This window comes from Vanessa cardui, chromosome 14 (genome assembly GCF_905220365.1).
Source record: "Vanessa cardui chromosome 14, ilVanCard2.1, whole genome shotgun sequence".
NCBI classification, from domain to species: domain Eukaryota; kingdom Metazoa; phylum Arthropoda; class Insecta; order Lepidoptera; family Nymphalidae; genus Vanessa; species Vanessa cardui.
Genome location: NC_061136.1, coordinates 11,364,142 through 11,376,541, shown reverse-complemented (window position 1 = coordinate 11,376,541; position 12,400 = coordinate 11,364,142). Strand labels below are relative to the sequence as shown.

The window sequence follows — 12,400 nt, the reverse complement described above, 5'->3', positions numbered from 1 at the left end:
ATAACCATTTTTAAACTCATAATATACACTGATTACAATAATTCACAATTTATTTTTCGCATTGTCAAATAGCCTATTATTGTAAAAAAATAAAACAAATGTATTCATAAGCACTTTTTTATAAATATAAACCTTATATATTTAGTATTGTAACGCACACTAAAGATAATTCCATTGTTACTTGCTATGTGTGCTAACTATTAATTTACTTACGTGCAGAATATTGCAGAAAAACGTAATCAAAATTCTTCGTTGCCTTTTTTTATCTTACTGTTAATATTACAATATTTTGATCAGTCAAGTAACATTGATTTTAATAGTACATAAGTAGTAAATTGTAGTGTAGTAAAAATATCATTAGAAGTGACATCGGCTTCAATCCATGTGTCATTCAAGTACTCCAACCATAAAAGGAAAAAAGCCAAATAACATTTGACAGCAAATTGACGCCATATTATTGGTTAAGAGCCTATTTTCGGAAATCCATAGTGAATATCATAGATTAAGGCATTTTTGAACGACAGCGAAACTGTTGTCGGTATTTTCGAAGTTAAATTAATGTGTAGTTAAGTATAATACTGTTGTATTATAAATAAAGATATAGTAATCGTAAACTATGTAGTGTTTAGAATTAAATTTTTAAAAGTTAATAAGGATTATGGGAATGTCAACGTCTTCAGTTTGAACTATATTATATGTATGGAATGAACTCGTAATTGGGCTTGTTGGTTCTGTATGTTTAATATTTGTGCAAGTTAGCTTTGAATGTCTTTTTATTTTTGCACATCTGACATGAAATTCTTGTGGTTATAATGAATTTAATAAATACAGACGGAGGATAACTTTGTTTAAAGTATTTTGAACAAAATTTTAAATATCAGCGCACATAGCACCCATGCAAATACGGAAAAGTTATGACGGATAGGGATTGGAACCGGATTCCCATCGACCCGGTGGGATCGGACCAGATCTTAAAATGAAGTAGTGTAGTTAACTAGTAAAATTTAAGCGATGTTATCTATACCTATAGTAAAATTGGAGTGTCTGTTTCAAATATTAAAATAGCCATTTTTTATTCAATGCATATGTATGTATACGCGGTACATTTACCAAAATAACATTTTTTACAATTTTTATGTCTGTTTGTTCCGGCTAATCTCTGGAACGGCTGGACAGATTTTGACGGGACTTTCACTGGCAGATTACTGATATAATACGGAACAACTTATCGCACGTGACATTGGCGAAATAATCTGTGTCTTTTTGGCACAAATAAAAGCCACAAAAGAAAGGAACAACTTTTGCTACAATAATGTGTTTTTTGTTAAATTCAAACGCGTATATGGTCGCGGGTCTTATATTTATGTCATACGCAATTATGATTTGATAAATCTGTCTAATGAATGGCACAATTATCACAATAATGAGGATGTATTATAATTTCCACTTTATTGTTTAATCAACTTACGAAGAATGATTATTTTAAGTAGCATTTTAGCGTCGATCTAACATAAGACCTTTTTTCTTCTGTCACGTAATTTTGCAGATATATATCGTTTTTAGTAGATAATCTTTTGAAAAGTTTTACCACTTTTCGTACTTTTTGAAGAATATGATTTTATCTAAGATACTTTGCCTTAGAAAGATAAGGATGGAATAAATCAAGGATCCGTTATTGTTAATGTAGCTTCTTGCTCATTTAGATGTGTCTTCGCAGTGGCGCAGGGTTTTCGCTGCCGACCGAAAATCTGCCGCCCCCTATTTTAATTACATATATCTTATTTAAAGTTTTAAATATTATATTGAAGGCACCTAAGGGTTACAAGGTTTCTAATATTATTAAATATTATTATTAAACACGATTTTTTTCAAAGCAAAACCTTTATACAATCGTCAATACCAAATTTACAATTTTTACAAACTCTGTATTTGATTCATTTGATGATGACGTTATTGAAGGGTGGTCATCTAGCAACAACGCTAATCATAGCCCATGTGGGAAGCACCTACTTAGACCATGACTCTTACTGAAGCCAATAATATCAGTTCAGTATTAAAACCGAACATAAATCTTGTTTAAAGTTTTTGTAGATTTTTTTGCATTTAAAGTCTTCTGATACAAAAGCTCTATCATTTTACCAAAATTACTAGCATCGGATATATACCGCCGGATGCGTTTTACCCGATAGCAATCTCTATCGCCGTGGATAGAGAGAAGCATTCAAGGAACAGATAGAAACGTTATCATATAATGTTCAATAACAATATAAAAAATGTACAAGATTGTCCAAAATTTTCTAATGAAAATTATTGCACTAATTTTATAAAATTCATTATAAAACAAGAAATGGAAAATTCACATTACGAAAATAAAATTTCAAGTTTTAAAACTACATGTTTAAAAGAAATAGACTATTCCAGAAACTTTTTTATTTTGGATAATACACTATCATAAATCGTTATTTTCAATGAGGTATTCCAATCTACCGTAGCATTTAGTTTTCATATTCCACAAACATAGTCAATTCAAGATTTTGCCTGTGTTTGTGGACCGTGGAAATTCGAAGCTACTCAATTCAAACTACGGGCACCATTTAAATGAAGAAACCACTCAAGACGAACTTCAGCGCTTCTAAAATCAAGTGTTCATTTAAGCGTACAAGTTTTCATATTCCACAAACATAGTTATTTCTAACATTACCTGTGTTTGTGGACCGTGAGAACTCGTAGCTGTACTGTTTGAATAGCAAGGACCGATTTTATTAGAAAAAGCCATTTTATTTAAGTACATGTCCACATCTTTATGTCCCTTATTTTAATGTAATGTCCATTTCAGCACATCAAGTATTCCTTTAGTTTCCATATTCCACAAACATAGACATTTGTAACTGTTGCCTGTGTTTGTGGACCGTGAGAGCTAAAAGAGGCATTCTACTGGATGAGACCAAGACATAGATAGACGAGAACACATACGAGAAGATATTATTTTCGTCACTGACGGCCGAATACTGAAATGTCGAGGGTCGTGTCGTGTATTGATTATTATTTTCCATCTCGTTCGATTTTTAGCTTCCCTTAGCGCAGTTGTTATCTATGTATACCAGAGCTGTTACCAGGTGTTCGGGCGCGGAGTCTTTTATTTTCTTCTTTATCCACTTCTATCAACTTCTCTGTTAGCTGTATAGATCTTCTCTGTACCTTTCTGACCGAAATGTTGTAATACTTTTCAGTAGTATATTGTCATTTTCAAAATATATTTACTTTATAGTATTCATCTTTATACCTATATAATGAAAAATGCCTGTGTCTTTTTATTTCCTAGTATTTGTCTGTATTTTTAAACCATAAGAACTAGTAACACTAATCAAATATTTGTTTATACTTATATATATAAATAATAATATGTAATTCATTTATTTTACAAAAAAATATGGTACATTGTTGTTTTTGCACTGTGTATAATATTAATGAAGAAGTATGTAGCCATAGTTTACCAACATACTCTATTTCTGATATTATTTTTGAACCCTGAAAACTCGCAACTACATTTTGTTTAGCGCCGTGATCAAACTAGATCGAAGAAATCTATTTGACCGAGAATTATTTTGATGCTGCATTTGTGGTGATTAATTGTACATAGCATATTAGTTTTCATATTCCACAAACATAGCCATTAATAATGTTGCCTGTGTTTGTGGACCGTGAGAACTCGTAGCTATGATCACTGGACCGAAGACAGTTTATTAGAAATTGCCATTGGATTCAAAAGGTCTTTTTCTTCTATAGATTAAAAAGAGTATATTGTTATGTAGCACATCATGTAGCCAGACTATTAGTTTTCATATTCCACAAACATAGTCATTTCTAATATTGCCTGTGTTTGTGGACCGTGAGAACTCGTAGCTATTTTATATAGATCGAAGGCAGTTTATTAGAATTGCCATTTGATTCAAAAGTTTTTTTTCTCTCCTGTAGCTTAAATATAGTATATTGTAATGTAGCACATCATGTAGCCAGGCTATTAGTTTTCATATTCCACAAACATAGTCATTTCTAACATTGCCTGTGTTTGTGGACCGTGAGAGCTCATAGCTGCTCTGAAAACTCTACTCTACAATGCGCTGTGATCAAACTTAAATGAAGAAGCCTATTTTATCAAGATTTTATGTTGATACTGTATTTGTGATGATAAATTCGAGCACATCATATAAGTTTTCATATTCCACAAACATAGTCATTATGAATGTTGCCTGTGTTTGTGGACCGTGAGAATTAATAGAGATGTCCCACGGAAGTCGATCAGGGGCTACACGAAGAGGCGCTAATAATTGGTACGTAATCTTGTATTCATTATTATTTTTTTATTTACCCAGAAACAGCTTCTAGTTTTGGACATGTAAGGACTGCAGCATATAAGTTTTCATATTCCACAAACATAGTCATTTCTAATATTGCCTGTGTTTGTGGACCGTGGGAACTCGTAGCTGCTCTGATTGAACCATGAAGATCACCTTGCATTGAAGAAGCCATTCACCTATTTCAAGAAATAAATTAGTGTTCTGTATCTTAAATATAGTGTAAATTATGTCGCTTGTTTTGTCATATTTCACAATCATAGTCAATTCTCAATGTTGCGGGCCGTGAAAACTGGTAACTCACATAAGTCTTGCTATTGCTAATGAAACTATTTGAAAAAAAAAACAAGTAAAAATAATAGTTTTTTTTTGAGTCTATTAATAATCCAATATGTAAATTACTGATGTTGCTAATCAACAAGTAGAAGGCACATGTATCAAATGGATTTTATTCAATTGTTTGGAATTAATAAGTTTTAATATTTCAAATAAATAAAGATTTGATGGCATGTATATTGTTTTCTTTTTATCTTATTTTATTTAGCGTTGTTTTGTTGAGACTCTAATAAAATAACGTAACAAAAAAGCATAATCTAATTTGTATGTTTTTGCTGCATAAATTTACTCTTCTCGTGAATACCTGCTAAGGTATTCTGTAATTACGCGCGTCTTGAAGTCATTAATGTACACTCTTAATAATTTAATTTGGATTTAAAATAGTTGGAAAAGAGTAACTTTTGAGTATCCTATTCAACTTCGTATTTAAATAAAAAAAAATATTAATATTTTACATATTTTAAAATAAATTCCCTTACAAAATGTAAAACGAAACAATTGCAAGTCTTGATCTTAAATCGGTACTTAATTTTAACGTTCCGGAACAAGTCTAGGAGACTTCTAATTCCAATACAATTAGAATCTATTTGTGTTAGAGGTAAATAAATATCATGTTCATGATAATTTTTATATTTAGATCAGGGCGTTGTAGACAGTCGCTTCCGAATCCGCGAAAGCGGAACTTCCGTGTCAAATTATACATCCGCAATAATCGATACGAAGTTACTAACATGCGGACGCGGATGACACACATGTATACTGCAAGATGGCGCTTGGCCTCATTGGCCAATAGGAGCGAAGGTTCGCACGACGACAAGTATCGACGCGTTTGTAGTCGTGTCTCATTTGATTACTGTGAATTAAGCGCTACGTATCCGCTTATCGTAGCAGTTTGTGTCAAGAGAGATTTATTTGCAACAAAAATTACAATGCCACCACCGAAACAAAGTGATATTTGGAATTATTTTAAGCCAAATGAACATGAGCGAGATAAAGCTGATTGTAAAATATGCGATAAAACCTACTCTCGCAAGGGCCGCACCACCTCATCTTTAAGAAGTCATCTGAAATCGATGCATCCAGAAGAGTTAAGATCATTTGAGAGCTCGAGTAAAAAAAAACAATTGCCGATGGAAAATACTGACGCAGGTAAGTTTCATCATAAATTAAAGTTAAGATCCCCCGAGCTATATGTAAGATTTTTTCCATTTTTTGCTCCGTTTGGTACAGTCCAGAAATCCTTAAAATTAATAAAGATAAATACAAGAAATATTAAATATTAAAAAAGTTATTAAATTTAAGTAAGGCCAAAAACAATTAAATTCCACATTTTTTTTATTTAAATTATTTAGGTCTTTATACATAATGCCAATAATTTTTTGTAAGTTTTTAATTAATTATATAAAATAAGTAAATTTTATTTATTGTGTTTTGTTTAAGATAAAATTGCCATTCTTCTACTAGAAGCAAAAAGACGGCTATCTTTAGAGGAAGTCGTTTTAAAAGAAGAAAAGTGGGACACTAACGATCATAACGCGGAAAAAATTGATAAGCTCATTGGAGAAATGATTGCACTTCAAACTATACCGTTTAACTTTGTAGAGGGGATGGGTTTTCGCAGGCTTATACAAGAATTAGCACCACGATATAAATTAAGAGGACGAAACTTTTTTACCGACTTTGTGTGCAAAGACTTATACAGCAAGGTTGCAGAAAATGTTAAAGAATTAATAAACAAATTTAATTACTTATCGTTCACATCTAACATTTGGTCGGATCCAAGCTCAAATGTCTCTTTTCTTAGTCTGACTTGCCATGCAATAGCGGAAAACTTTGATAGATCATCGATTATATTAAAATGCGATACATTCGACGGCCGTCACACTGGAGATATAATTTTCGAAAATTTTAACTCAATGCTCTCTGAATGGAATATCGAAAAGGATCGAGTGCATTGCTTAATTCGAGATGAAGGATGTAACATGAAAAACGTCTGTCGATTGGCATTGAATGATATCGATTGCGCGGTTCACAAGATGCAACTTACTATTGACTGCAGTTTAGATTCACAAGAAAGCATTAAATTAGTCATACAAAAATGTAAGAAAATATCAACTCATTTCAATCATTCTACTATCGCTCAGAAACAACTGCAAGCAATTCAAGATAGACTAAATCAACCACATCTCAAAGTATTCCAAGATTGTATAACACGATGGAACAGCACATTTTACATGTTCGAGCGTTTTTTAAAGGTAAAAGATGCCTTAAGTCTTTATATAAATAATGACAGTAAATTTAGCCCAATTTTACCTGAAGAATGGAAAATAATTGAAAGTTGTATAGAGCTATTGATACCTTTCGAAGAAGCCACGCGGGAACTCAGTAGTTCTCATGCTCTTATTTCTTCTGTAATTCCAATAATCCAAATGCTTAACAAAAAAGTTGAAGACTTAGCCAGATCAGAAAACTTTGAACCAATTCAACAGGCCGTCAGGACTCTAAAAACTGAACTTATAACAAAATTTTCTAACTTATCAGACAATAATTTGTATGTCATCGCCACCTACTTAGATCCTCGCTATAAGCATAAATTTTTAACACCAGTGATTGAGGTAAAAATTAGAGAAGATATTTTGAAGATTGGTAAAAATATTGACTTTAATGATTCCGATTCTTTTAATTTCGGAAGGGTTAAAAGAATTAGAATGTCAGTGTCTTCGGAAAACGATTTGGAACAACCAGAACCAGGACCGTCCGGTTTGGTCAGAAAGTCCTGCTTAAAGTACGAACTTGCCATGATGCTGGATTCGTCGAGTGACGATGACAGTGAGCTAATAGGGGAAAATGTAAGCGTTGAAACTATACTTAAAAGAGAATTGCTATCTTACCGGAACAAAAAAAGGGTCAATGTTTATGAAAATCCTCTAAAATGGTGGAGTGTTAATCGAGAAGAATTAAAACTTTTATCAGAAATAGCTCGCAGATTTTTATCGACACCTCCAGGCAGTGTTCCAAGTGAGCAATTGTTCAGTACTTGTTCAGGGCTTGACCCCGAGAAAGCGGCAATATTGCTTTTTATTAAGTATAATGCTCCAATTTTCAATTTCTGCTACTGAATAAAAGAAATATGAAAAATAAATTTAGTTTTTTTTTTGTATTTCTGCACCTAAACATTTTTTGTTAAAAAAAACTACATCCACATATGCAGATGTAATCGAAAAAATCCGCATCCGCGGATGTGAAAACATATATAGCATCCGCAACATCCTTGAATTAAATAATCATATTATGCCGTTAGGAAGATATTTTAGAACAAATCCGAACAACCAAATTAGTTGCGAAAGGACAAGATTGAGTCGTTCAAATCGATATCTTCACCATTCTTCTCGAAAATCTGGAATTTTCACCAAACAAATAATTTAGGTCAAAATAATTGCAATTGCATACTGAAAAGAAATAATCACTTTTTTCAGATTCACTTCAAAGCATTATTTCTGTTGTCTGACTTAATAGTCCAATATTTAGTCTTTACTCTCAATATTCTAGCTGTGTTTTAGCAGCAAGTATCCTCATATACCTCGACTTGTTCGCTCTAATGGCATAATTTAGAGGCTTGAATTGCGCATCTTATTGTGCGAATTGACGCAAAAGCAGTTGTAAAGGCAAGAACGAAGTAAGTCGAATAGCAGGAAAGGGTGAATGACCAAGTTGTAACAGTATATTTCAATAGCTACGTTGTCTACAACTAGGTTGTACCTAGTAAAAAAAAGTTATAATGCAGTAAGCAATAAACTAACATGAAAGGTTTTTAAATTATTTAGTGATTCCATTAACAAATAAACAAAAACTGCATTAATACTCTAGCTCTAGCGATGCTAAATGTGTATACGAATTTATTTTAGAATTCTATTTAGAGGCGCACATTTACCGTGTTTAATGATCTAAAAACTGCCTGCCCTAAAAATCGACAACGCAGAAGTTGAAATAAAAATGAAATGTAGAAGCAACTTATGTTAGGAGTAAGTAATTGCTATTTTTTTTGAACAGTTTGAAGTTATGTTCTTAATTTATAGGATATTTGGAGAATCTTTATTGTCATCAAATGAGTCAAGGATAACCTGTTTTCTTATATTTCGTGAAATTAATTATAAAATTTTAATATTATTTATCATTGATATATTCAGAATTTCAATTTGTATAGATACGTAGGCTATAAGCGATAAGTGTTAAGCTAAATAGTAATAGTATATTGTCACATTAATTATTTATGATAATAATCAAGCCACAAGTCCAGATTACTGTTTCGGTTATCCTAAATAACTTTAACTAATGCTTGCATTAGTCGTTTGCTTTTATAAAAGATTTGAGCACTGCATAATAAAAACTATTATTAGAAACCAAATAATGATGCATTCTTATTAAACTTTAGATTTTAAAATAATCATCTTGTAAAAAAAATACTAAGTCAGTTGTATTAATTTACTGTATATGAGGATGAGGGTTGTACTTTTCTATCTGACCATTTGAACAAAAATCTGATTTTCTGTGAATATACAGGTGTACTGTGAAAAAATTCGCATTGAAATTGGTTTGTATCATTTAATCGCCCTAAAAATGTACAATACAGATGCCGACATTCCCAAACAGCATAACAAGTGTAAAGTCGATGACAATACTCACACGCAAAGTGCAATTACTGGCTTAAAATTATCATCACCGGCTTCTGACATAATTATACTGAGAATATATGCATAACATGATTTGGATAACAGTCTACAATGTATCAGGAATAGGAATAATTAAGTGTTTACGTACAATATTTTATTTGCAGATTTTTTTTATACTACATAATTAAATAAATTGCGTTTCCTGATGATGCACTGAAAGTGTAACACTTAACACATAAGTCCTCGCACCACTATGAGGGTGAGGTTTCACACATTCGATTCCATGGCCGTCCACTCCAGATAGTATACACTGAAACCTCATCTAGGATGGCAGTAGTAGTGTTCTTAAAAGTAAATAGCTTAGAAAGCGAACAGCAGCAAGAAGGCCATCATAAGACAGAAGAGACCCATGGCCTCAGAGAGGGCGAAACCCAAGATGGCGTATGAGAAAAGTTGCTGCTTGAGGGAGGGATTTCTGGCATAACCAATGATGAGGGAGCCAAACACCGTTCCGATACCAGCACCTGAAAGTTAAATATATTCTATTACACACTGAACTATATTATGTAATACAAAGTATTTTTTTCTACAGATTAGATAATAATTACGAAAAACAAAATTTAGATACATTGCCAACTATTCTATATAAGAGGTTATAAGCATTGCAGTCAATAAACCTTCATTAATGGCTAATAACTAACCTTTTGATGATAAAATATATTATGTGTGTAAATGATTTGTTATATACATTCTGTTGAAACAAATTGGCCAGAATCACAGTAATTCCTTTTTTATTTGAGATATATATGTTATAATAATCATCCATCATTTATTTTATTTGTAGAAAATCAGGAAGTGGTCTTATATTACGATAAGCTTGGTGATTAAGTTTTGGGATAATATGTTAGCAAAATGTACTCACCGTATGTGCCAACACCCACAGCATGCAAATGTTAGTTGAAATGTACACACATCATGCATATTCATAATATATATTAGTTATAGTGCCCAAATTCCACAATGATAATATACACTGTACAAAAAATGTCTTAAAAAAATAGAAAATTAAAAAGCAAATAGCATTAGAAAGGCGATCATCAAACAAAAAAGACCCATAGCTTCAGACAGCGCAAACCCAAGGATGGCATATGAGAAAATTTGTTGCTTGAGGGAGGGATTGCGTGCATAGCCAATGATTAAACATCCAAACACCACACCAATGCCAATACCTGTCGGTGAGACAAAGGATAAGCCAACCAACTAATTTAGTATTCAATTCTACTGTTGTTATAAATTATATAAAAATTTACTTCCCCACACACTAATCCCAAAATTTTGAACACCAAATCCAAGCATTAGTAGAGTATTCAAAAGGCTTTGGTTCGTCTCTAAACCAATTAGGTATGAAGGGCCCAAAAATCAATAACTCCTCCATCTTGTTATGCAATCTTGGGCGGTTACATAAATGATTTTATAAGGAGTTTTATGTATTTAGTAATGCTTTTAATTTTCCCCATAAGGATGCTAAGATCATTTATAATATGATACTCTTGATTAATTGATAAGATGCAGATTTTTAAATGTTTTGACATTAGGGGGCATGCAATATATAATTAACATCTAAATAAGCAGGTTTTGGTAAGTAAAGCGAAACAAGATGAGGCACTAGAACGTGATGTTATGACACTTACCAGAGCCGGCGACACCGACCGTCGCAGCACCAGCACCAATGAATTTGGCAGCAGAGTCAATGTCCTTTGTGACCGAGGTGGTCTGGAAGGAACGGACTGCTGACAGCTGAGCTGGGGCAGCTGGGACAATCTGTGTCTGGGTGGGCACAGCCGCCAGCGGCCTTACAATAGCTGTGTTGCTGAAGATCTGCAAAATACAAAGAATTCAATATGATTTTGCTATATAACTATTGTATCTGTCAAATTAGAATCAAGTCATATGACATGCAAAAAAATTTAAAAAATTTGGAAATTGTGAATGAATTAGTGAGAACCAATGTATGAATAAGTATTTTTATTATCAGGTTTTATATGAATTGAAGATTTGTAATAAATACTGGCCTCCTAAGTTATCATATGATTGTGTTGTTATATAATACTGAAAACTTGATATTGGAAATCAATGGTTTATTATATTATGTATTATATCACAAATTTAAAAATTGATAGCACATAAGTATTACTATTTAATTATAAAAATAATAAAATCATAAAATGTTAACATTTTTAGTGTACAGTTTTAGTGTGTAAAATAATTAATAGAATCCTAATAAATGGTATGATTAATATTCTATTCTGTTTTAATTAAAATGTTTGTGATAATAGTCGGTACTTACAGCAGACCTGGCTGCAGGGGCGATCAATCTAGCAGCAGACAGCATTTTTGTGTTATTAAGGGTGCGGCGATCGAGAACTGAAATAAATATGGTACTAGTGAACGTTAAGCTGCTTTACTTGAAGTAATTTGAAGTAAATTAACTTCAGGAGACTTGACAGTTTGACCGCAGAGCGTTACGTAATTTACTGGGGCTACGTAACGTAGTCGGAGATAGAGTTTAATGAAAATCTACGATTTTACGTAAGTGACAATTTTGATAACACTATAAACCGACGGTTGCAGTAAGAACGGATATATTATCATATATAATAATACACGGTATTCGGCGGAAAATGGCTGAATCGGCGATATCTATCGTTTCGAATTTAATGACTATCTTCAATGATAACTTACAAAATCACTGTAAAATAATTGCACCGACACACACTGTGCGCTTTTCTTAAATGATATGAGCACTTTTTATTCGACAATCGTCAAAGATTTAAACACTTTTCCACGATTAGTTTGTTCACAATTTCTGTGACACTTACCAAAGAACACCGAGAAGGAGGAGACCGGCCTTTGGAATGTTCAATTTCTGAGTGGTCAAAAGAAACAGAGTATAAATTCCGTGTCGGCATTGGCTGATTTGCGCAGTGTGCGCAACTTCCTCTCGGCGCAGCCAACTATTGATCGAGCTGCGCAAATGAC

General features: G+C 32.6%; 2 protein-coding genes across 3 annotated transcripts; one reads left to right on the top strand and one right to left on the bottom strand.

Annotated features, from left to right (window-relative positions):
* The first annotated feature begins 5,490 nt into the window (after positions 1-5,490).
* On the top strand, positions 5,491-7,810 carry LOC124535422 (zinc finger BED domain-containing protein 4-like). The gene is made up of 2 exons (XM_047111634.1): positions 5,491-5,840; positions 6,132-7,810. Exons 1-2 carry the CDS (start codon positions 5,621-5,623, stop codon positions 7,808-7,810), a joined length of 1,899 nt encoding a protein of 632 aa, XP_046967590.1. The 5' UTR covers positions 5,491-5,620.
* A 1,463-nt stretch (positions 7,811-9,273) lies between these two features.
* LOC124535291 (ATP synthase lipid-binding protein, mitochondrial) lies at positions 9,274-12,374 on the bottom strand. 2 transcript variants are annotated; one of them, XM_047111463.1, is made up of 4 exons: positions 12,241-12,374; positions 11,709-11,785; positions 11,053-11,239; positions 9,274-9,885 (listed from the first exon to the last, which is right to left on the bottom strand). In XM_047111463.1, exons 2-4 carry the CDS (start codon positions 11,751-11,753, stop codon positions 9,722-9,724), a joined length of 396 nt encoding a protein of 131 aa, XP_046967419.1. In that variant the 5' UTR covers positions 11,754-11,785; positions 12,241-12,374; the 3' UTR covers positions 9,274-9,721. The 2 variants fall into 2 exon arrangements, with proteins under 2 accessions (XP_046967419.1, XP_046967420.1); XM_047111464.1 differs by having other exon boundaries at positions 12,104-12,269.
* Positions 12,375-12,400: the final 26 nt, after the last annotated feature.